This window comes from Electrona antarctica (genome assembly GCF_951216825.1).
Source record: "Electrona antarctica genome assembly, chromosome: 17".
Classification (NCBI taxonomy): Eukaryota; Metazoa; Chordata; class Actinopteri; order Myctophiformes; family Myctophidae; genus Electrona; species Electrona antarctica.
Window position 1 is genome coordinate 19107855 of NC_136798.1, and position 26425 is coordinate 19134279.

Below are 26425 nucleotides of genomic sequence, written 5' to 3' on the forward strand. Positions count from 1 at the left end.
CCTCACCTGATATGATATGATAGATAACCTGATATGATTGATAGATAGATTAAAAAATATATTTAAAAAAGACAGCATACTATCAACTGTCGCCCCGGCCGCCTCTCTGGACTTGTGTTCTTTTTTGATTGATTGAAATATTTATTAACAGTTTGCAGAATTACAGTACATTTCAAGCACAAACTCAATACAAAGGCTGTTAACTGTGAGTGGACGACCCAATTAAGCATTACACTTGTTTACAATAGGGTCCACCATGTTCAATTCATCAAAACATTTAGAGACGTACAAATAGACACTTCTATATAGACAAAGAACAGAACAGGAATTCATCATAATGGAGGTAAAAAGGGAAAAGAAACATATACAGTGAGGGAAAAAGGGGGGGATTCAGATTTTACGGGGGCCAGTTTCGAATTGCAGCCATCCGTAGGTGCCCTTTGAGAGCGGTTTTGAAGGAGTCAAGGGATTCGCATGTCTTAATGACTGTTGGTAGGGCGCTCCACATTTTGGTGGCATAGGAGCGAAAATAATTTAGTCCCTTGTTTGTGCCGAATCTGGGTTGTACATGGTTCGTTGCACTCCCTCTGGTGTTGTGGGTGTGGACTTTGTTAACATTAAGGAAGTATCTAGACAGGTACATGGGTATCTTGGTGGAGTATCGAATCTTGTGGACCAGACCCATTGCAAGATGCTGTACTCTGTTGTCGACCCTAAGCCATTCCAGTCTGTCAAAGTGGGCAGGGGTGAGGTGGGTTCGGGGGGTGAGGCCAAGTAGGAGCCTGACCAGTTTGTTTTGGGAAGTCTGGAGCCTAGTTTTAAGGGCCTTTGAGGTGCTGTGGTACCAGGAGGTGCATGCATAGTCAAAGAAGCCTTGTACGAGGACCAGGTCGCTGCAGCCTGTATATGATTGTGGCTGGATGCATGTTTCTGCAGTCCCCTTCCATTTTCGAGTGCCGCTTTCCAGTTAGTGTAACCACGCACGGTAAAAACAACATCCCTTTCATTACCAACACTGCTATATTTCCGACAGGGGAAACAGAAACATGCGTCATTTTTAACCGAGTACTCAAGCCATGGTCGTGTGCGGTACCACTGTACCAGGCATGACTAAATGCACGTGATGTCGCACCAAATGCACGTTTGGGGTATGTACTTAATATGGGTTGGAATGGTGCATCTCCATTCAAGTCTGTGCTCACTGGAGCCGAGACCGAGACAGCGGAGTCTGTGGCCGCAGTGGCCGGTGTTAAGACAGTTTGTGTGGGGGCCCTGGGGGCATGAACAGCAGCAGCAGCGATAGCCTCTGTGTTAGCAACAGTGCTAACAGATGTGCTAGGGACTTTTCCTCCGATGTGGTGGAAAGCCTGGTGAGGCTAGGTTACTAGGGACTGCACTTAGTGCACTCACTGCAGAGGCAGAAGCAGCACTAGGCTTGCTTTTGCTTATAGGCTTAAAGAAAGGATGCATGTCGCTCTCGTTCTTGCTACCAGCAGAGTGAGCACTGCAGACGGGAGCACCGAGAGAGTGATTGTGTGAGATAAACTTATTTTCTTTTAGAAAAAAATCACTGAAACGTATTTTCTCATTTTCTGTGTTTGAGCATGTAGAACTCCTGATTCGTGGATCTGTTGCTGGAGGCGTGGTTATGTGTAGGGGGTTTTCCACGCAGCTCATTCTCCTCAGTGTGTGCTCTGTGTTGTGTTCTGAACACTTCTCTGTCTGTTGTGCTAATTTTGCTAGACGTCGGGTCCCTCCGCCTCGCTACCGAGACACAACTTTTGCGGTATGCGTTCATTGTTGGGTCTAAAAATGCTGCGCAGTGCCCACCCAATCAGAAACGGTACAGATATTTCGTGATATTTTTTATAGGCAAAAAAATAAAGGATCCCCATAACTTTAGATTGGGTGGGCAGGACGCACGTTTGGGTGGGCTGTGCCCACCCCTGCCCCCCCTAGAACCGGTCTTATACTGTACATATACTGTGATCTAGTCTTTGACACACATGCAAATTGATGTTTGAAATATACTTGCAAGGACTGAAAACACTAAACAGCTGTCAGCACAAAATGATAAGCAGAGATTAGATTTATGTATTACTGTATCAGTATACAGCAGTATCTTTTATATATATATATATATATATATATATATATATATATGCGCGCACACACATAAATGTTAAAAGAAATGGTGCTGCACAAAGTGGTGAAGAATGTACTATAGATTACTGCAACTGTAGTGCTTAAATTAGGCTACTGTCTCGTACAACATCACGACTCATGGCACATTGTAGATCCACTATCTTTGTCAGTATCTGGCATGAATCAGAAACCTGTCATTTTCAGGAGTGCTACCAGACAGTGGCCTTGTGGTTAGAGTGTCTGCCCTGAAACTGGGAGGTCAGGGTTTCGATCCCCGGCCGGGCCATACCAAAGACCCAATGCCTCCCTGCTTGGCACTCAGCTGCTCATCTGTAGGAGTCTTAACAGTAACACACACACAGTGTGTACAGTAGGCCTACCTCAATAAGTTGTATGCAGACCTATACAGAATAAAAAAGAAGACCTACAGAAAATACACACTACAAAATGATAATATATAACATTCTTTGTTAAAGCATTGATGTATATGGAAAACCATAATTCACATTAATATAGTCTGATTTAGCTAAAATGTAAACCCGGATCTTTGTCTCCCCTGAGAGAGAGACCCACAGCTGCAGGCCCTGTAGGGGTCCTTGTATGCTAATAGATCAGCCTGCTGATAGCAAGCCAGGACACCTACTGTGCCTCCTAGCACTGGGCTTCCTGGTGACCATATATGGGGACAATTTGGTACAGGGGGGTTGGGACCACCTTTGCATTCTTCCTTTGATGTCTCTGTCTTTGAGTTGTATAAGGTCTACTGAAAATGTTTGTAACAGTTAGTCAGTGGCTCACACGCCGTGAGGCGGGTGGCCTAGGCCCATGCAGGAGAGATGATCTGTACTTTGTGTCTGCAAATAAATGGAACTCCGGAACCTTCATCTGCTTGCCTGTGCTCCTTCATCCATCTATCTGTCTGCAGAACTTCTCCGTATCTTTGCCTGAGTATTTTCTAGTCTAAGTATTTAACGTCTGTTTATGCTCTATGGGGAGAGGAAAAGCACTCTCTCCTTTGTAGAACAGATTCTTCAGCATTCTCTTTATTTTGGCAGTAGTAAAGCTGATATAGGGAGACAGCGTAGGACAGTGCAGGCCTGCAGGGGAGACAGACAAAGCTGTGAGGGAGATATAACATATATAACAATTATATATAACATCTTGTATTGTAGTTGTGTGTCAACGTATGGTGTGTGTTATCATTGTGTGATGTTGTGTGATAACTAAGCGGCCGGTCCTCCTGCATGTCGGAACATGAGACTGGATGGAGCATGCCTAGAGATCTCAACCCTCACCTAGAATCAGAATCAGAATCAGAAGACTTTATTGCCATGACATGTAAACATGTTAGGAATTTGGTTTGGTGGGACAGCAGAGTGCAGTTACAACATTAGGACAAGTGCAAAACAGGACAAGACAGTGCAAAGAATAGTAAATAAAATAAAGTGCAGAGAGTTCAAGTGATCAGTTCAGAGCACAAGTCAGTCCATTCCACTCTGAGTGGGGGTGGAGGGAGGATAAAGGGGGGTCAGGGGGGGGACACCAGCAGTGTTGAGGAGCCGGATAGCCGTGGGGAAAAAGCTGTTTGAATGTCGGGCCTTCATAGTCTTTAGGGACCGCAACCTCCTGCCTGAGGGAAGCGGGGCAAAAAGACTGGCCTGGGTGTGCAGGGCCCTCCTTGAAGCTCTACTCCTAAACAGAGCCTCAAGGGGGGGCAAAGGGCAGCCGATCACCCTCTCTGCTGATCGTATGACCCGCTGCAGCTTGGCCTTGTCCTTGGCCGCTGCAGCGGGGAACCAAACAGTGGTGTCGAGGGTGATGATGGATTCTATGATGGCAGTATAGAAGTTAACCAGCAAGGTCCTTGGGAGGTGGAGACTGAGGTGGAGACTGTCTCAGAAAAAACAGTCTCTTCTGGGCCTTTTTTGTGAGGGTGTCGATGTTGGGCCCCCACTTCAGGTCCCGAGAGACTGTCACCCCGAGGAAGCGGCATGACTCCACTGTGGCGACTGGAGTGCCTCCCAATATGATGGGGGGGAGGGGCCGGGGTCCTCCTGAAGTCCACGATCAGCTCCACCGTCTTAAGAGCATTTAGCTCTAGGTTGTTTCGGGTGCACCAGGTCAGCAGCAAGTCGATCTCGCTCCTGTAGGCAGACTCATCCTCCCTGGAGATGAGCCCGACCTAGTAGTACAACATACAAATACCGTACACGCACAGACGATGATAACATCCCTTTTGGTACCACAATATACACAGACAACGATATCAACTGGTACAGAAATATACACGTAAACAATAATGATTTTGATTAGATCAGAATAGACAACTAAGTATTTAACCCATTCAGGACGGGAACCCCTTTTGGTGTTTTAAAGGATTATGTTATACTTTAGCTATTGAAAAATTGCAGATCTACAAGACACAGAGTGTCGCGCTATATGAGCTTGAAGATCTGCTATTTTTGAAAAATCATGAAAATGTGGCACAAATCATTGAATGCTGTGGGACAGTGGGGGTGTCCCTGGAAAAACATATTTTCAGATGGGGGTCCGCAGCCAAATACAGATATTTATTGGGATCCTTGACATGAAAAAGGTTGAGCACCAGTGACATAGAAACATAGGTTTTTCAGAAAACGTTTAGGATTTAGAATCGGCCTCAGTCCTGAATGGGTGACCCTATAGTTTTTCCCCATGCCGGTATAGTCTGCATCGTATGCTCATACCAGGAGCAAATAAAGACTTGTGCTGCTCGGTATGCCGGCCTACAGTGGAGTGTTGCACCAGCAAAATGTCATCTTTCTTGAGGGGAAGATATGAGTGACCTACACTACAAGCTCAACATGTCCATTGTGACACGTTGTGATGTGTTGTGAGCTCAGCTTGTAGATCAGCTAATCTTCACTCCACTGACACTATTACATGGTTAACAATATTAAACCTGGAACCATTTTGAAAGTATAGGGTGTGTTGGCTGTTAGATCTGATTGTGCTACTATAACACTTTTTCCTGCTTATATTTGTGTTACTCATTGAGTCATTGGTTGCTAAACATACAATTATTTCAGCATCTTCATCATAGATATTGACATGTCAGCCTCCGAGTCCAAACAGAAACATACAGTAAAGGCATGGGCCCTAGAGAGTATGTTTTGTTTTGTTTTATTTTTTGTATTTTTTTTGTATATGGATAATATTAGCCGCTTGGGTGTCCCTAGCAAAAAAAGGTGATCTACAAGCTATTGTTGCATCGCGACGTGACGTGACGATAGCTTGTAGATCTGTGATCTGTCGACACCGTCCTACCAGACTTGCGTGTTTTCGGTGTCGTGGACAAAAAACCTGCAACTGTGTACGCACGCGATTGGACGACACTGTTCTCGCTTCACGCTGATTGGTCAAGGTCTCGCAGAGCGTACTGATGATTGGCGGAACTGAGAAGGCAAAACAGGAAGTGTTGTCGTCTATCTTTTATCTGAAGCTGTTTTGCTTGCAGTCGGTTTTTCCACGTCGTCGCAAAAAACCCGATAATAATAGGGTGTTTTTATTTATTTAGCAGCGTTCAGATATTTATAAGCAAAGTATTTCAAATACTGCGTTACAACGTGTGTTGTTTCGCTGTCTTACCGTCAGCTAGCTTGTCTGCTAACGCAGTTTAGCTAACCATAAACCAAGTATAGCCCACTATCAGTGTGCTAACAGCTGTGAATTATTGGGATTAATAGCCTATATTAACAGAGTTGTCATCCGTTTCCATGGAGACTAGATTATAGGTTGTGATTGTTATTTATGGGAGACTCAAGGATGAGAAGCAGGACGAGACTGTAACTGGATGTTATGTTGTGGAACAGTCAGTAGCTACAGGAGATTGTTGGCTTGTCATGAACACAATGGGCGTTAAAGGGTCTATAAAGACGGCGAGGTTGCTTACTTTTTTGGCAGTTATACTAATATTCTTCGCAACTGGAATAACTGCTGGTGAGTGAGAAACAAGACGAGTGTCATTTGATCTAATGTCAGCGGCTGACCTTCCTAAACCCGTGTGTGCCACCTGTTATTGACAGGATAGTAAGCATACTGACATCTTTGATTCTTTGCAGATGAAGAGCAACTTGCGAATGATGATACAAGTCCAGAGTTAAAGGTAAGTGTTACGGATACTAGTTGTTTACTTAAAGCAGGGGTCCTCAACGTTTTTCAAACCACTTGCAAGGACCAATTGAGTGGGAGATGAAGCAGGAACCCCCTACTACAATATTGTTTAAGATTAGCTTGCAGATTAGAAATGTCCAAAGATTTCATATCTTCTTTGACACCACTATTGTGTAAATACATGTTTTTGTTTGTATATACATCATATTTTCCATTAATATGTTGGATTCTTGTATTTTCATTCATACATTTAACCACTTAAACCCACAATATCTAATACACTTGACCTTGACCTACTGGCTCTAGTCTATTTGGTTCGCTCTTTTTTTTCTCCCTGCACCCCAAACCACCAAAAAATAGCCGATCTACAAGCTCACACCGCACAGCGTTTCCAGCTTGCATGATATGCTACTTGTGATGCTTTTGTGTGACGCTGGAATGTGATCAAGTAGACTGTAGTGTGTCAATTTACCTCCCCGAAAAGTTAAAATGTGGACATGAGACATTTCTGCCCGACAGCAACAATATCATCCCATATGTCACATCACATCAAACAGTCACTTGAAAGTTCCAAGTGAATAGATTATTATTACTATTACTTCTTTGAATAATCAAAAATAATGTTTTTTTTATTTGCTTTATTTTTATTTTTTCAACCCACAAACAAAATAATCAACTGAACTGAATTGATCACCCTATTTATTCATAATAGAACATTTAAAAGAAATCCCCTAGGGGTGCCCGCTGTCCTAGTGGTCCAGGCGCATGCCACATATAGGCTCTGGCCTGACAGTGTGTTAGAGTCTCGTACATGACAACGTTTGCTGCATGTCTCCCCCTGTCTCTCTCCTTCTTTCCTGTCAATCTTCACTTGTATCTATCAATAAAGGCAGAATAGCTAAAAACCAATCTTAGAGAAATGCCCCCCCAAATCGATTATTTATTTTGATTAAAGTGAATCATTCTCCTCCCTCTAGTCATACCACGAGCCAGACTCTGAAGAGGATGAGGTTCCAGTGGGCTCCAGGATCGTAGCAGGTGTCACCCTGATCCCTGGCAGGGACGACTCCCAAACCGCCGGGGAGCAGAAAAAGTTAAGGGAAGACGATGGACACCCAGATGGGGGACTGCTGGACGGAGAGGAGAAGGAGGACTTACCCACCCAGCCTCCTCCCATTATAGAGAAGCCTAAAGAGGGTGAGAGAGCCAAGGAGATACGGCATGAAAATATGTAAAACATATACAGTATATATATGTGCGGTTATGTCTGTCTGTATACAAATCGGCTTTATTATCACCTCACTCGCAGGTTGGTTTACAGATGTAAAGAAGTGGGCGAACTTATTCTTTGTACTTATTTGCATATTTACTTTCATCCAGCCTCTTGGCTACTTATGTTTTGGGTATGCATACAGCTGTTAGCAGTGAGGCTGAGTGAGCTACCCACATAGAGAGGGTGCTTCAGGATTGCTGCGACTCAAGTCACATCAAAAAGCTTGTAGGTTTTTGTCTAATGGCTGCTATCTGGAAGAGCAAGGCAGATGGAATTAAAATCTGCCAGTCTTGTGCTTGCGTTGAGTTGAAGTCTTGATGGGAATTATTACCTTGAAATGATATCTTGTAGGCCTTTTTGCATCCAATTTCAGTTCTCTGCCCCCTCGGCCCCTCCACATTTTCCTGCTTGTCTATGTGTAAACTGTATGGCAGGGACCTTGAGTTGTCTGTCTGTTGGGTTTATGTGTCTTTCTACATGCATGTCTGTCTGTGTAAGCAGGAATCATAGGGTGTCTGTCTGTACTTTGTCTGTGTAAAGCAGGGAGCATTATTATGAGTTGGTGTGCTGCTTCCTGCAACGTAGCAAAATTGTCTGTTTATTTAACTCTGAGGCCTAGTCTGCGTGTACACATGGATTTGTAAAATGGAGTTTTTCCTCTTCTGTTAAAGAAAAAGAAACCTGTCTGCACAAGCATGGTTATTATCAGTCTTTCGTTTATTACAGAAATTGCATGATGCACAACGTTTCGGCCACAGTTGGCCTTCATCTAGTAAAAACTACTTCTAAATCCTGACCGGCCTTCATCTAGTAAAAACTACTTCTAAATCCTGACATAAGTTTTCTGAAACAGATTTGAACAAACAAACATTTCTCTCTACATATACTGCACAGCAACAGCTAATGTTACAAAAATGGGTTCCCGGATTGAAAGGTATAACAACAAATAGGTGTTCCAGGTCCAAATGGTTTAAGGTGTGTGGATGTGGATGAAAGGCCCAAATTCTACATTTATTTTTTTAAATACCAGTGTACGTGTGGAGTGGACTTTTTTAGATTTTAGAAACATTCAAGCTCACAACACCTCGTATCGTGAGGTGTTGTGATCTTGAAGATATGCTATTTTCACTACTTTTGTGCAACACTACTATGATGGGCGCCCGCTGGCCAAGTGGTCCAGGCACACGCCACATATAGCCTCTGGCCTGACAGCGCGTTGAGTGTTCGAGTCCCGTTCATGACGACCTTTGCTGCATGTCTCTCCCCTTCTCTCCTTCCCACTTTGCTGTCTGTCTTCACTAACTACTATCAATAAAGGCAAAAAGCCAAAAACAAATCTTAAAAAGTCCCACTACTCTGAGAGATATATATATATATATATATATATATATATATATATATATATATATATATATATATATATATATATATATATACACTACTATGATATATATATATATATATATATATATACACACACACACACACACACACACACAGAAACCGTTTTATTGTTGTTTATTGTCGCTTAAGGTGCAGTGGAGCACTCTTCATTGATTTAAAAGGGAACATTCCCTGCGTTGACGTTGACGCCTGATGGTTGCAGTGTAGCCCCGACATTAAACACCCCAAGATCATGGCATCTACTGTGAACTTACGGTTGCCCATCAATGTGGTCTGCAAGGCTAGATTCTGTTCTGCTGTGTAGTGGTTTCAGTTCAGGGCAAATATCTTCACCCCCATGAGAAATTAAACGCACCTTTGCACCTGTGACAACCCTTGCAGCGAGTCTATTGCATCACTTTTCTACTACATGTTCAGTCTGTGCACCACCGAAGAGGATTCATGTTCCATTTTGACTATTTATTTCATTCATGTTCTAATTGTAGTCGTTATTCATAAGGTGTTTCTGTTAGTTATATTGTTTATTGTATTTGTTCACTCTGCACAGCTTTCTGTACAGCCTAATTTGCATAACATTATCACATGCTTTCTGCTACCTATCCACATTTTGCCTGCGCCTTATCGAGCTAGATCCATGTAGTGGTCTGGACGACATATCAGCCATTATTTGACTTTTTTTATGACTTCGGTATTGGCAATTATGTAGCCGTTTTGTCCCGATTTTTAACCATTTTCAACCAGGTGTCTATTTTTGTCTTGTCATTATAGGAAAAAGATATCAAAAGTGTTCAAAAACAGCCATAGCCAATCTATTCTGAAACATTTTGGAGAACTTTTTCACAATATGGATCAAAACATTGGTAACCCGTAATCTATTCTAGGAACGAAAAGCGCAAAATCGGGAACGGCATCGGACGCATAAATCTGGCGTCGGCCTGGCTCTAATTTCTTCCATCTTTTACTGGTTGATACAGTTCCTGTGGTGAATGGAGGTACAGCCAATGGAGAGCCCTGCCTCTTCCCCTTCCTGTTCCAGGGGAAGGAGTACTCTGACTGTACCACCGACGGCAGGGGGGATGGACGGCTGTGGTGCGCCACCACCTATGACTATGACCACGAGAAGAAATGGGGCTTCTGTGAAAGTACGTTTTGACCATCATGAAACTAAGACTTGAATGCCACTCTGTGTCACCCAAGGAGCAACCCAGTTGTTTGTTTCAAATACGTTAACCTTTCACCTGTGTTCATTCAGCAGCCATAGACGTTTATTGATGGAGAATGATACTAATTTAAAATCGGTTGTTCAACTATTCAAATAAGAACTGAAAACGCCATAAGAATTGAAACCGAGAATAGCAGCTGTAGAGGGCAGAGGCATGAAGAGTGCTTTTTCAGAGCATGTTCATTTAATGATCAATGAATGGATTGTGTTTCGGCCTGGATCAATGGAACCAATGTAGTATACTTAAGTTTTATGATTTTATTATTATAGCTATGCTAACACATTTTCAAGCTTTTAAAATAAAAAAAATACTTATATATTTTTTTTATTTGCTCAACAGTGTTGAGCTTTTCTTTTCTTTGAGCTTGTATTGACATTGTTCTTGCGTTGTGTTGTCTCCTGTTAGCCGAGGAGCAGGCAGAGCTGAGGCGTCAGGCTGAAGAAGCAGAGGATCAGTATCAGAGCGTGATCCGTATGCTCAATGCCACTACCAGAACGACCCAGAAAAAAGAGTGAGTGCTACTTCTTGCTACTCCTTTTGCGTGGAGGTTTGTGTGCGACTGTTCTCACCAAACCTGGCCACAGCGGGACGTCTGGTCAATGCGTTTCAATGAGAATGCGTGCAGAAAAAAAAAAAGAATCTGCCCAGTGCGTGAAGAAAATTGATCCGGACATCTGTGTTCAATAACATGGGAGTGTAGAGAGCTTGTGCTGGGGAGCTTGTGCTGGTTTCTAGTGTAATTGCTGTGTGTAATTCCCCTACTCTGCTTCTCTGCAGGATGTATGAGAAGCTACTGAAGGTGGCAGAGAAAGGCCACCACAAAGCCATGGAGAAGGTCGCCTATGCGCTGCTGTTTGGAGACTACATGAGCCAAAACGTCCACAAGGCCAAAGACCTGTTTGAGAGGCTCGCCATGGAGGGTTCACCCAAGGCTCAGACGGTACAGCCTATAAACCTATAAGCCTCAAAACAACTTCTCACACAGGAATAGCGTTGGACGCTAATGCATTACATTAGAATGCTAATTGGGTTTATTTTCACCATAGGCTTTGGGCTTTTTGTATGCTGCGGGGCTGGGAGTGAACTCCAGTCAAGCCAAGGTACTCTTACATTTTTTTAAAATAAAAATGTGTTTTGACTGATATCTTGTTTGCTTCTTTCCCAAATAATAATTATTAAAACACTTATTTTGTATATTTTCCAGGCTTTGGTGTACTACACCTTCGGGGCGCTGGGTGGAAACCATGTGGCTCATATGATTCTGGTAAGTTGTGTGGGTAATGAAGGACGTTTAGGTCCACAATGGCTCCTTTGTCCTTACTTTACAAGTATAAAAGGTTTGACATGTTTGTGTACTTGTTCTATTAGGGTTACAGGTACTGGGGAGGAGTCGGGGTTCCCCAGAGCTGTGAATCGGCACTGACACATTATAGATTGGTGGCAAACCAAGGTGAGAATCTCCCTTTTATCATCCAACCTACAGTAATTAAACCCCTTGTATCACACACATATGGCAGAAGAAATCAGGAAGAATGTAATGATCGATATCATTGATATCAGTGGACTCACTACATGATGATTAAGCATCATTGTTTAATCGGAAAAAAATTGAAACATGATGGATCGTGTCAATGTGGTGTGATCTCCCTGTCCATGCTTTAGTAATCGTTAGTAACGTTATACAGCCTGGCTGCTTATAGGAATGCAGGGTGAGGAGGGGCTTACGCCTTGTTTGGCCAAATGAAAATGGTGATCTTTACGAATACTTCACCTATAAGTACAAACATTTTTCAAAGGGGGAATGTTGGTGTACATTAACTAAGAGATTCACTGAAAAATACAATTTCTTTCGAGCATAGATGATCAACTACGATGAGTACGATCCAACTGTTACACTCTTCATGAGTTTCACTTTCATGCTGCTGCGTTTTGTTTTATTATTGGAGGTGGTTCCGTTTCATGACATGCATGCACGTAGCGTCATGAGCTGTGATTGGTCTACTTTTGAGAACGGACAGATTGACATTCATACAGATATAAGTAGAAACACAAAAATGAGTGTATAAATGCAATTTGTCCAGTGCTTGTTCTCTGAAGTACGTCTAGTACCTATAATTCATTAAGGCACTGTCACGCAGCATACACAGATGTGTTTCCTCGGTGTGTTCTGTATCATACACAGATTACACGCTGATGAATGCTTGACGCCGAAACACGTCCGCGTACAGTATGCTGCCTGTGCTGTAATGAATTAAAAGTACCAGAAGGACTTTGGAGTGCTGGCTATTCTTTTCTTCTTATCTTATTCATACAAATGAACCCTTCTCCAGATGGCTCGGGCTGTAACAATGCTTGCAAACCATTTTGTTTCATTTCCCCATCTTTTTCCCTCCCACTCCCCGTGTCCAGTGGCCAGTGATGTGTCACTGACAGGGGGCAGTGCGGTGCAGAGGATCAGGCTCCTAGATGAAGTGGAGAACCCCGGCTCCACCAGCGGCATGCTGGAGGAGGATCTCATCCAGTACTACCAGTTCCTGGCCGAGAAGGGAGACGTTCAGGCTCAGGTAGGGCCAAAACTCTTACTTTTCAGCATTCAAATTGCTGCTTTTGATGCTGCTTTTGATGCTTGTGTGACCCTGTAGTATGATCACGTAGGCCCTAGGGCCGTAGTTCTCAACCTTTTTCACCAAGTACCACCTCAGAAAATATTTGGCTCTTCACGTACCACCCTTAGCGTTCTAATTAATTAAATTCAAATTAATATATATAAAATAAGAATAATATATTTTTCCACAGTTGTCAGCCAGCAAACAAAACGATAACAATAAAACTGACTCACAGACACACACACACACACTCTGACACTAGTGAGAAGTTTTACTTTAACGAATTAGAAAATTTGTCGAGGGAGTGTTATGAGAAGTTTCATTTGTACCGCGGCTTTTGCGATGCGCAATGCAGTTGGTTTTAATTGGTTATGGCTGTTATTTAATCAAGTAATCAAGCACGGTTGAAATCATAAACTTGGGTCTATGATATGGGTTTCATTCAAGTACTGTACCAGTACCCACTGTCTGTGTAGGCTACTCCTCCTCGGCTCAGAGACGCCTCGTTTTCACTCCTCTACTCACCCACTCCAGTTATGTTGGATCCCAGTTTCCGCGTCATATTAACTGGTGTTTTCTTTTTCTTTTTTTATTTGAACGGCACCAATTTGTGCTGGGACCATAACATCGGCCTGGGTGTCATATCATTTCACTGGCGCTCCTGCAGCAACAGTGCTGTAGGTCTGACTCCGAGACATCTATCACTGCATGCAGTTTCTACGTGCAGGCTGCTGCTGGTCAAAGTATTCTCCTTGTCGTCCACACTTTTATAGTTCGATTGCCACGATTGCACCATTTTAACTACGGTAGGCCTGTATTAGATATCTTGCGTTGCCACCCTTTTTTTTCTCTTTTTTCTTTTCCCCGGCAGTGCTCGGCACAAAGCCAACGTAAACACGGCACTCGGTGACAACGAAAAGCAAAACTTGTACTCCCCACCGCCCCCACACCCCCCACCTTTTTGATTTCCCAGAAGATTTCAAGTACCACCAGAGGGGTCGTTGCATATTGCACATTGGTATTGCCTCATATTTTGCTGATAATGGTGATTCTACTCACATAATGTCCTTTTGGCACAACCACTTAATAATGAGTTTTTAATAGATTCACACTAGGTGATATCATACAGCATGCTGCATTAATACATAGTGATAGTAGTTCAGTGATAGTAGTAGTAAAATTCATACACAATTAATTTAATTTCATGCTTCAAAGGCCTTTATCAAATCACATCCAGGGTATTAATATAGACACAGTGTGGGATTGAGTCTATTGTAGCATAGGTTTGGAGAGGACAACTGTGTTAGACTTGATGACCCTAGCCCAGGAACTAGGAAGCATAGCTGCTGTAACAGTACATTATCTAGTGGGGATCTAATAAAGAATCCAAATCCGTTTTGTGGAAGTAGAATGCTCACTGTCCATGGTTATTATTTTACAACGATGAGGAGCATGGATTGGACATTTTGACATTGACCACCTCATCAACATTGGTTGCCTCAACAGGTGGGACTAGGCCAGCTACACCTGCATGGAGGACGTGGGGTGGAACAGAATCACCAGGTAACCTCTTGCAAGCACACATCCATTTCTGTCCAAACCTGTTATCTCCAGATGAAATAAACTACCCTTCTTTTATGTGGAGTCAACCTCCACACACGTAAAATTGTGATGTCATTCATTCATGCTGTTTGGACGGAGATTCTCGGCACAGCTTGCAATCCATTGTAATGCTCCTGGTATTTTCTGTTTCACTGTTCTTTCAAAACAGAGAGCATATGATTACTTTAACCAGGCGGCAAATGCAGGGAATACACACGCCATGGCTTTCCTAGGCAAGGTGGGTGAGATGTGTTTGAAAAGTGTTTTTGTGATTTTCTGTTTTTTTGTACCTCAAACTACAGATCATAGGTAAATAAATGTCAAGCCACTGTGCTTTACTGTAGCTACATCATACTTGCTGGTGTTTCTCAACATTCCAATTGATCAAAAATCTGTTCCAATGGTGTAGAAATCGGGGCGGCTTTGGCTCAGGGGTAGAGTGACTGGATGGTAACCGCAAGGTTGCCAGTTCGAACCCGGGCTCCCCCAGAGTTGGTGTCGAAGTGTCCTTGAGCAAGACTCTGAACCCCTAATTGCTCCTGATGTGCTGGTTGGTGCCTTGCATGGTTTCCGCCGCCATCGGTGTATGAATGTGTGTGTGTGTGTGTGTGTGTGAATGTAATGCACAATCTATGTAAAGCGCCTTGGATAAAGGCGCTATATAAATGCACCATTTAAATACACTCCATCAGGGATTTTCATTCCTCTTGGCTTCCTTGCCTCTTTTCTTTCCCTCAGATGTATTCCGAAGGCAGTGAGTTTGTCCCTCAGAACAACGAGACTGCCTTACAGTACTTCAAGAAGGCCTCCGACCTGGTGAGAGCTCAGCCCTCTTTGATCACCATTATGATGCACACTAGAAGCAAAGTGAATGCCAGCACTCACAGAAATGTCCTAAACCACGTTAACCCTGGCGTCATACTGTACCACAACAATGTGCAAGAAGCCATCCCTAAGATGGGCACATAGGGGCAAGAATATTGAATATCAAGAGTAGAATATTTAGAATAAATGGATCTAGAAAATAGTAAAAACAAAAATTACATTTGTATTTGTATCATTGAGATGGTGTGTTATCGACAGTTGTTCGGTTTTGTTCAAATGTCAAGGTGTACTTACTACTAGCATTGAGCTATGAGTCATGCCGTGTTTTGTCTGCCCTCAGGGGAACCCAGTGGGACAGAGCGGGCTGGGCATGGCCTACCTATACGGGAGGGGTGTCCCTGTGGTAAGAGCCACTAAACACACTGACGTGACCTGTCCTCCTCACCCAGGCCATGGCTATTTTTAACCGCAGACATTACCTATGTAGTGTCTGCACTGCAGATTGTCAAAAATTATAATAATAATTTGATTAATTCAGAGCAAGTGGAATTGGAACCCGGATTCGTAAAAGTGTAAATGCCAAGGTCATGGCAAGACAAATGGCAAGAAAAAAGATGAACAATTAGATTTCTTGATTGAAGTCAGTATATGTATTATGTTAATACTGTGTCTGTCTGTCCTCAGAATTATGAGCTTGCCCTCAAGTACTTCCAGAAGGCAGCAGAACAGGGTTGGGTCGATGGGCAGCTTCAACTGGGCACCATGTATTACAGTGAGTGTTTTGTGTGTAATCTTTGTAACTGACAGTGTAGGTTTAGCCTACTACAAATGGAACCAAAGGACCCTTTTATAACAATAAACTCTGATGGAAATACAAATGGACTGTTATGGGTCCATTTGGTTGTATTTGTGCACTCTGGTAGCACATTCTCCAAACCATTATATGTCGCACCTCACGCACAGCTGTCGGTTGTAGTGTTGACATTGGCTTGGCAGGTACAAAGAACATCTCTCAGTCATATGTGTCAACATTGCAGGGGTCAGCGCCGGATCGGCGGGTCCAACGGGGGTCCCCGCGGAGGCAGGGAGGTCGGCACGGGGGTCCGCCGCAGTCTCCGCGGGGGTCCAAATGTGTTACTGTTAAATCAGCGGGTGTATGCCGGTGGCGTCCCCGTTTTTACTACCCCGCTTCGCACCAGTAAGGGGAGGGAGTGGTGGGGGGCAAGGCGACGGCCCTAGTAACAGTTAGTTGAATCGTCAAAACTCCTGCATTTGATCATCAATTTATTCCATTAGATTAGGCCATAGACCATTTTATGGTTGTATCCAGAATGAAAACATTCTCTGAGGTAAATGAGTTGGTGTACATTCCCCATAATAGCCTATAGCCACTATAATGTTTTAGTTATTACATATTACATATTACATTATATATTACATATATAGTGCGAAACTGGGTAGTAAAAACGGGGAGTGACCGTTTCGACTATGGCATTAAAAGTCTGGTTGCGTCCCCCCCTCTATGGGTTGCGTAGAAAGGCAGCCAATCATTACTCAGTCAGCAGGTGTCAGTATGACTAGCATGTCAAAGCTTTTCAAGCCACTGGTAAAAAGTTGAAAACCACTGAACTAGAGGATGACTATTAGATTCAAGCTGCGCTATAAAGGAAACAAACAGTAGAGGGCGCTGACTGACTGCCAGACTTTTGGGCCTGCTTCTGATTTACCAGATACTGATGTTTAGACTGATATTTTGTGGATATTCTATACATATCCCATCTACAACCTCACAACAAATGCTCACAATGTGACATGTTGAGAGCTTGTAGGCTATCTTTGAAAATGTTTTGATGATGACGTCATTGACATGCCCAAAATAGGGACACCAGGTAGTTAAAAAAACAAAAATAGGGCATCCCACTGACCAGTCATGGGGAATGCGACGCGCACACATGAGAATGATAAAGGACCTTTACGAGATGAAAATCTGCAGCGTGGCTCCTTGATGTTTTGGCAGTGAAATGATGTGGTTAAATGTCCTTTTTACTTCCTGGAAAATATTGCTGCGCCAGCACCTTCATTCTCCTGGTGAATGTCCTTCCAGTCTTCTTTGATGGCCATTAGATGGCACTCTAAGATTTATATTATATTGCTTCAGAAGCATTGCAAACCTCTGCGATCTGTTTTTTTTCCTCAACCCCCTGGTTTTTGCTGAACTCTGAAATATTTCACACTACTTCTCTCTCTCTGTATAAATTATATTCTTTGTCCCCTGATTGCACCCCCCGCTTGTCCTCTCCCTCTCCATAATGCCTGCAACTAGGGCATATAGCAATTATTCTATCAATTGCATTTTGTATTTGTAAAATATTTTTTTGAAGAATTTAGATCAGTTTTTTTAATTTATCAACGAATTGAAAACCATTTAAGTGAAACTGGTGAAAATAGCAATGTAACACATTGAGCTTTACATCTGCTATTTTCACTATAAAACAAACCCAAAAACAATTGCCCCTGTAATGACATGCCCAAAATAGGGGACGATAATTAATCTATTGATTGTTGTACCCCTGCTCTCCAGATGGCATCGGGGTGAAGCGAGACTACAAGCAGGCGCTCAAGTTCTTCAACCTGGCGTCTCAGGCCGGCCACATCCTGGCCTTCTACAACCTGGCCCAGATGCACGCCACCGGCACGGGCGTCATGCGCTCCTGTCACACCGCTGTGGAGGTACGGTTGTCACCAGTGGTGAATCTGGTGATTTCGTCGACTAAAACTAAGACGAAAAATGTCCGTCGACTACCTGTTTTCACTGACGAAAACTAAATGGAAACAAAATAAAAACTATGAGGCTATGAGGACTAAATCTAAGACTAAATATACTGACAATTTCAAATAAAAAAACTAGACTTTAAAAAAACTATACTTCCTAAATGTTAGGAAGGGACTAGTGGACAAGAGATCCAGTATAAGTCATTTTACACTTGGTTGTATGCTGAAAATAGCAAATCTACAAGCTCACAACGTGTCGCAGCGTGACACGTGGTCGGTTATTTTCAGCAAGCGTAAAAACAGTCATTACGACGGCATCAAGGCCAGCCAAAATGCATTTTAGTCGTCTAAAATCTTATGATATTTAGTCGACTGAAACTAGACTTAACATTAAAACATTCCAGGTGACTAAAGTGTGACTAAAACTAAATTAAAGCTATTCAAGAGACTAAGACTAAAACTAAAATCAAAAATTTCTGCCAAAAACAACACTGGCTGTCACCAGTACAAATTTAAGTTCAAGATTAATTGTCACACAGATAATTATGATAAACGATTGAATTAATACGGGCTCAAAGGAAAAACAAGGACATGCCTCCTTCACAACATCCTTTAGGATGCCCTTAAATACATCAAGTATAAAACATGAGCTCATGGGGGAAGTAGTTCTCGGTGAAAGCAGGGAGAGAGCCTAGTTAAACAGTATACAAAGATAAGAGAGGAACTGCCGGTGTCACAGGACCCTAAATCCTAAACAATAGATCGGCCTGTGCCATGGCATGCTGACTCTATGATATCATGGATTAACCTTCTCAGTCGCCATGACTGATTTCAGTCATTTGGATTCCATAGAAGCCTGAATGAATGAATAAAACGTGTTTGGGGAGTGTTTAAGTTGGTCAAAGTAGCAGAATGGAATACGTTCAGAAATATCTACCATAAAACCCTAATGGTCTCGGATATTTCATAAAAGCAATGGTTAAAGCCTCAATCTGTGATTTCTTCAACGGGTTGGCTGCATGAAGAACAGCAAAAAAGCTTACAACAATAATACCTAAACATCATAATTCTAATAAATATGTTTGCTTAATTCCATGTGGTCAGAACATATAAGGCAAAAACTGAACAAGATAATAACATAATACCAATATAAGGTATAATTCTACCACCAATGAATCCTCAATTGACACATATTGACGTGTTATCTGCTCTTATGTGTTTACCTTTTGTTTCACATTCAGCACCAGGGTGTGATCTTGGAACATTGACTTCAAGCCAGAGCCTTCTGTGATTTATTTTTCTTTTAAAAATAGTGTTCTTTTGAAATCCACTGTCTTGCAGCCTCTCCTCCTCTCATCTTCTTCCCTCCGTTCCCTCTGGTGCCAATTAGAGCCAGTGTATTTGAACATGAGGGCCTTTTGCCAGTGCGTGCAGTTCTGTGACGTGTGCGTCTCACAGTATAAAAGTAGTAGTACCACAAGATAAAAGTACTCTGTTAACTTGCAAGTAAAAGTCCTGTATTCGACATTGTATTTGAGTAAAAAAAGAAGTGCTAAGGTATTAGCATCAAAATATACTTACAGTACCAAAGTAAAAGTACTAACGTTTTTTTTTCTTTTCATTAATGGTAGAGCTGTGATGTGAGCTTGTGGATTGATTAGTAATAATCTGAATCTGCAAAGTACAGTACTGTAGCGGTCCTAGCGGAGCAGAAGTTTAAAGATGAATGGAAATACTGTACTTCAAAATTGTACTTAGTCGCCATGACTGATTTCATACGTTTGGATCGCCTGTATCTCCTATTCCTTGTCCCAGTTGGAATTTTTGGTCAACACAAGGTTTTTCCAGGGCCCAGAGCCGACGATTTGATCCTTCTGCATCATGTTAAAGCAAACATGGAACGATACAGCATCGTCACACAACCCAACATAAGTTCACAACATCCGGTCTAGATTTTTGGCTCTTCAAAATGAGAGCTGAACAGGGACAAATGCTGGCGTGAATTATATCATAATAATTTGTCAAATGCTAGAGCTGTAAGTGTTTGTGTGTTTGCCAGTGTGGAATCAACCCCTCCGAGGGCCCTGGACCTACACCAAATCAAAAGGCCCCATGCACACGCTCGTGTAACACAATTGAGAACGACATTTTGCGTTTGTGCGCTCAGTGAATGAATGCACAGGCGTTCAGTGCTGCTCCCATAAGAGTTATAAGGCTGCTCACCGACACTGGATCTGCTATTTTTGAGTCTCCTCCCACCGAGTGGTTAAGAAACTGTTGGACGACCAAAAACACTAGCCTGTGTTGCATACATTACATTGAAATCGGTGACTATGAATACGGTTTTGACGTAAGCAACAGCTGTACCTATTAGTCTCTCACAGGGCACTGCAGGCTGCGGGCACTGGAGCTTAAGCTCCACAAATTTCATTGTTAATCCGGGCCTTGGGTTTGCAGCTCTTCAAGAACGTGTGCGAGCGCGGCCGCTGGTCGGAGCGCCTGGCGGCGGCCTACGGCAGCTTCAAGGAGGGCGACATGGACGCGGCGCTCATCCAGTACCTGCTGCTGGCCGAGCAGGGCTACGAGGTCGCCCAGAGCAACGTGGCCTTCATCCTGGACCAGAGTAAGAGAGGCACTGTTCATTTCCACGATGAAATATGTTCTTCGACTACCTACCACTGACGGAAACTAAATAAAAACTAAGCTATGATGACTAAAACTATGACTAAATATACTGACAATTCAACAACATCCCAGGAGACTTTATGGACCCATAATAGATCTTGGACCCGTAATAATGAGTCCATTTGGTTCTGTTTTTACACTCTTAGTTAAAATGAATACATTGACATGAACTGAATTTTTTTCCCCAGTTGATTCTCAAGAGGACAACTTTTGTCTAAATTACATTTTAAGTTTAGTTTTCTTCGATTGCAAAAGAGACTGTGGCAAGGAATATTCATTATACAAAATAGTGTAAATATATTAAAAGTAAGACATGAGTGAAAACTTTCTTCAGTTTCTTGTATCGTTAGTCGATGTGACATGATGTTAACCATCGGGTGCTGTTTGTGTGTCTTTTTTCTGTCTATGTGGTTTGAAGCAGAAGGAGGTCGGATCTTCACTGAGAATGAGACCTACCCGCGGGCTCTGCTCCACTGGACCAGAGCCGCAGCACAGGGTCAGTTCATACTACACCCCCAACACAACCAGCAGGATTTTACTGTGACTTTGTGTGACTTTGTGCTCCATTTTGTTTTTAAAGGGACTGCACAGTGGTAGGCTGTAGTTCATTCCTCTGCAAATTGTCAGCTAATGCACCAGTCCTGTTTGTTCTACCTCAGAGAGCCAATGACAAAGGGTGGTACCAGAAACGGAGGTGCCAGCTGCTTTGGCAGCTGCAGTCCCTGTTTATTTTCTCCCGAGTTACCCGCCATTCCATTTAGGAATGTTATAGAGAAGAAAGCCAGTGATGGACCTCAATATTGCAACTATACGGTTTTTTTTAGCTCTACGTTAGCTAAACATTAAAATGGCAATGAATCAATGGAAAAAACACATTTCATCACACTTTTAGGGCCTATCCATAGTCATAATGAGCAATGGGGACATACATATAGATACAATAGATACAGAAAAAGAGAAAGTTATTGACTTCCCCTCAAAAGCAAACGCACCAACCACTAACTTGTACATCAGGCTGCCGCACGCTACAGAAAAAAAACAGACCTTTAAAAGTCCTTAAATTGTCACTTCACAGTTATCTGCCCGACCCACAGGTTGAGAACCTCTAGTACAATGTGTATACTTTATTTGTTATTACATATATATACGTTTCTTTCCCCATACAGGTTATACTGTAGCAAGGATAAAGCTGGGCGACTACCACTTCTATGGCTACGGGACAGACGTGGACTACGAGACGGCGGTCATCCACTACCGGCTGGCCTCTGAGCAGCAGCACAGTGCTCAGGCCATGTTCAACCTGGGATACATGCATGAGAAAGGCCTGGGCATCAAACAGGTAGGCCATGTTCAACCTGGGATACATGCATGAGAAAGGCCTGGGCATCAAACAGGTAGGCCATGTTCAACCTGGGATACATGCATGAAAAAGGCCTGGGCATCAAACAGGTAGGCCATGTTCAACCTGGGATACATAGTACATGAGAAAGGCCTGGGCATCAAACAGGTAGGCCATGTTCAACCTGGGATACATGCATGAAAAAGGCCTGGGCATCAAACAGGTAGGCCATGTTCAACCTGGGATACATGTATGAGAAAGGCCTGGGCATCAAACAGGTAGGTCATGTTCAACCTGGGATACATGCATGAGAAAGGCCTGGGCATCAAACAGGTAGGCCATGTTCAACCTGGGATACATGCATGAGAAAGGCCTGGGCATCAAACAGGTATAGGTCATGTTCAACCTGGGATACATGCATGAGAAAGGCCTGGGCATCATTTAATGTTGCAAGTGTCAAGATGCACACACAAATCCAGGCGTTGTAAGGGCTTGTGTGGGAACCCTGGATGAAATTGATTAGTTTGAATAATTGTTCCGCCTCCCGCAGGACATCCACCTGGCCAAGCGCTTCTATGACATGGCTGCCGAGGCCAGTCCCGACGCCCAGGTCCCCGTGTTCCTGGCACTGTGTAAACTGGGCTTGGTCTACGCCCTACAGTACCTGCACGATCTCAATGTGAGTACTAATTCATAGATTTGATTTGAAGCTAGGGTAAGTGATCTTCTTTAGTCCATAGTCTCTTGAATAGTTTTCATTTAGTTTTAGTCACATTTTAGTCACCTGGTCAAAAGCACAATTGGCGATAAATGAGTTAATAAAGAGCTGGAGAGACATGGAGAGTGGAGAGTCAGACCACAGTGACTGAACAAACACTATAGCAATGAGTAGTATCAGAATATAGACCTATTTACCACTTACTTCAACCAAAGAAAGTCACTTAACCCTACCTTTTTAAATTGACTAGTTCAATGAACTCTTGCACGTCTCCAGCAGGTGAAGGAGGCGCTCACCCAGGTGGACCTGGACCAGCTTCTGGGTCCCGAGTGGGACCTCTACCTCATGACGGTCATCGCCCTACTGCTGGGCACCGTCATCGCCTACCGCCAGCGGCAGCACCAGATGGCGCCGCCCCGCCCGCCGGCCCCTGCTCCCGGACCGCCGCCTCCTCCTCCGCCACCACCACCGCCCGCCTCCACCGACGCCGGGCCGGCCCAAGCACAGCCCCAGGCCCAGGAGGACCAGCCCCAAGCTGACGCAGACACACCGCAGCAAGCCCCGGGCCGGGCTGAACCGGAGGAAGAGCAGCAGCAGCAGTGAGAGAATATTGTCGCTATCGGGTGGAAACTTTGTCCAAAACCGTTACTTTTCAGGACATCCAATGTAGTTATTATAAGTCGGAAGCTCTTGTTAATACTTTTCCCTGTTTCAATATTTATAAAACTCGTAGACACACGTAACCACTTTCAAATGAAAAAGTAATCTACAAGCTCACAGATGCATTGTGCGAGCTTGTAGGTCTGCGATTTTCTTTTGCAACTTTTGGGGCGACATTCTGGTACAACAAACAAGGCTTTTGTTCATGTACCCCAAAAAAACAAACGTAAAAGGTACAAGGTTTCTACACGACAGCGACGATATAACAGATGGATTGAGGAAGGGACGATGACGGAACGGGACAGAACGGAGTGTGGTGAAGTGGCCTCCGCCAGCCGAGTAGTCAGTGCTACGCCGCTAGCGCTGTGAACACTATCCTCTGTCCCTCCCCCAAGTACCCATGCCCTCCTGCTCCTTTCTGCATTCTAAAAACAAAAAGACTTCAAAGTCTACTGAACGGTAACGGTTGAGACTCACTCATCTCTTTCTCGTAAAAGAAATTGCGTTGATTCGAGGAACTTGGTGTTGGGGAGGAGGGGAGTGTTATTGGTGATGCTAAGGAACGGAGACTGCCTGAAGGGAAACGCGGACTTGAGACTTTAGTTTATGACTCAGGGTATAGACGGAGGCCACCTTCTCCTCGACATGGAATCAGCCACGGGGCTCGCGAGATGCGCCAGTCTAATTATCAGATCAAACACATTTGTTGTTTGCGATCATAAATGGCGATTTGTTCTTTGGTTTTTGTTTCCCCAAGCCCCCTCCTGTCAAGGACAGCTCAAGTTGCCTCTTTGTTGCCCAGCATTTTGGAAGAGAAAAAGAAAAGATGGACAGGAAAAGAGTTTGTTTGCCAACTCTTCTTCTGTTGATTAATGAATCCTGTTTTTTCTCTTTTGCATGTTTTCTCCACAGTCGTTTTGCAGCCTTTTATTTGGAGCCCTTCCCCTAAAAAATGCTTGATAAGCAAAGAAGGTTTTGCCAACATTTTATTTCCATTAGTAGCCAGTTTTGTCTGCAGCATCTGTGTCATGAAGTTAAACCCCCTCTCTGTCTACCTATCAACATGTCACAAAACAATAATGTTCAATTTCAAAGGCGTGCTCAGAATAGCACACATCTCCGCCAGGAGGCATGCCCTACACCTCTGTCCATCTGTCTCTTAGACTTAAGACAGTTGGAACCAAATTGAATGTGTGCGGACAAATGGCGCAACAAATCTGACACTGATGGTTGTATGTGAGATTAGCTGCAGACAGACACACACGACTGAAATCATGATCTCCTGGCGGAGATAATTAGGACGAACAATGATACGACGGCAACCTTCAGCTTATTGCCACTCTGTGATCTCTAAACATAGCAATGCTCCATGTTTGTAGGATTGAGTTGTTTTTTCAGCCCGTAGGTTGATGTCAATGTTTTGATATAGGAGATAGTCAGGAACATAGTTGATAACCTAGGACTGGGCGATTTTGACTTAAAATCATGATTATAAAAAACGTTTGCCTCATGATTAATGAACGATTATTTAAATTTAGATAATAGCAGATCTACAAGGTCCAACACGTATCGGAGGCATTGAGCTTGTACTGTATATCGGCTATGTTGTACCGCAAAGCATAATGCAGCGTTAAGCAATTAATCGATTTAGTCGATTTATTGAAAAAGAAAATCTATTCTGTTGATTCGTTGATATATATATAATTAATGAAAACAATATTTTCGGTGAACTGCCCTGCCCTTGTGTTAACCCATCCACGTTTGAAAGGAGAGTTAGTTAAATTGCACTCTTTATTTCAGTGAAGGTTATGAGCATCTTCAGACTAGGGAAAGGACCAATGCTTCCACTGTTATATAGCAACTGATTAAACAGTATATTCATATTACCAGATTTTCTTGTAGGTCTACTGATGCACATATGAGTTCAGACCACTTAAATTAACATTTTCCCAACTTGTCTGCCCTTTTGAAAGCTTATCTAGAAAACACTGAATCCACAGCCTTCAAATATGATCAAATAAGAATTGGGCTAAAACTGATATATTATTTTGATATTGTTGCGTTTTTAAGGCAGATATTGCTGATACTGATGTGATGACTGATTAATCATGCATCCCTACTTCAAACATACATTTTTGTAATCTTTTAAGTGAAGAACACAGTCTTCATAATTCATCTGTGAGAGTAAATATTTGTGTACTGTAAAGCAATGACTCAAACCTGAGGGCTTTTCTTGGTGTGAGTAATTCTTGGTGTGACATTTTTCCAGCCAACACATTGACACTTGGGTGTCATTTAAGCCAGCACTGGTTTCCCTGGCCCTACAAACAGCATCAACGTGTCCCTCATTCACGATAAAATCCTCAGTGGTGGTAGCATTTGTATTAGTTAGCCCATTTAGACCCACTAGGCCGCTGTACACCTACAGTATACTTTGTTGTTTAGTATACTTTTCAGTCTGAGATGGCATCCATTTCACAGTAGTTGTATAGCAACATATTTGTATGTTATATTTAATTCGCTTTTTGAACCTTTTCAGAAAACGTAGGTGTTTTTAGAATCTGCTTCTGGCCTAAATGGGTTAATTTAACCACTTTAAACCAGAAGTTTAGAGGTCTGCTGTTAGCAAACTTCCGTTTGCTATCAGTGTTTTTACACCAGTGTTTCTCAATCTTTCATTTCAAGGAACGCCCTGCACACATAGAGACGCACACATTAAAACCTGGGAGCTGACCAGTACAACCACAGTCTTATACTGTTGGCCACTAAGCAGCTCCACTGGAGCAGTTGGGGGTTCAGTGCCTTGCTCAAGGGCACTTCAGCGGTGTTGGTTGAGTGATGACAATCACTTCCCGACCCAGATTATTCCTTTCCGTCCGGGGAATCAAACCGGCAACCTCTCTGTAACAACCCTAACCCTTAGGCCACCGCTGCCTAAGGGTTAGATTAGAATGATAGAATGATGGTACATTAGGGTATTCTTGGCAGTATTGATCATACACTACCGAGGGTAAATATGAT

General features: G+C 43.1%; 1 protein-coding gene across 4 annotated transcripts; it reads left to right on the plus strand.

Moving 5' to 3' along the window:
* The first annotated feature begins 5586 nt into the window (after window positions 1–5586).
* Window positions 5587–25628, plus strand: sel1l (SEL1L adaptor subunit of SYVN1 ubiquitin ligase). Of its 4 annotated transcripts, none has more exons than XM_079525385.1 (21): window positions 5587–6123; window positions 6246–6289; window positions 7275–7494; window positions 9949–10116; window positions 10603–10708; window positions 10975–11137; window positions 11244–11297; window positions 11402–11461; window positions 11566–11647; window positions 12607–12761; window positions 14310–14366; window positions 14575–14643; window positions 15144–15221; window positions 15571–15633; window positions 15915–16002; window positions 17812–17960; window positions 20460–20625; window positions 21106–21183; window positions 21854–22026; window positions 22577–22705; window positions 23021–25628. In XM_079525385.1, the coding sequence occupies exons 1-21, from the start codon at window positions 6027–6029 to the stop codon at window positions 23345–23347; spliced, it is 2526 nt and encodes an 841-aa protein (XP_079381511.1). In that variant the 5' UTR covers window positions 5587–6026; the 3' UTR covers window positions 23348–25628. The 4 variants fall into 4 exon arrangements, with proteins under 4 accessions (XP_079381511.1, XP_079381512.1, XP_079381513.1 ...); XM_079525386.1 differs by having other exon boundaries at window positions 23024–25628; XM_079525387.1 differs by having other exon boundaries at window positions 21109–21183.
* The last annotated feature ends 797 nt before the right edge of the window (window positions 25629–26425 follow it).

Coding starts and splice junctions, on each gene's coding strand:
- sel1l (XM_079525385.1), top strand. CDS start 6,027: ATGAACACAATGGGCGTTAAAGGGTCTATAAAGACGGCGAGGTTGCTT. Junction 11,462..11,565: donor ATGTGGCTCATATGATTCTG/GTAAGTTGTGTG, acceptor TTGTTCTATTAG/GGTTACAGGTACTGGGGAGG. Junction 17,961..20,459: donor CCTGTCACACCGCTGTGGAG/GTACGGTTGTCA, acceptor TTGGGTTTGCAG/CTCTTCAAGAACGTGTGCGA.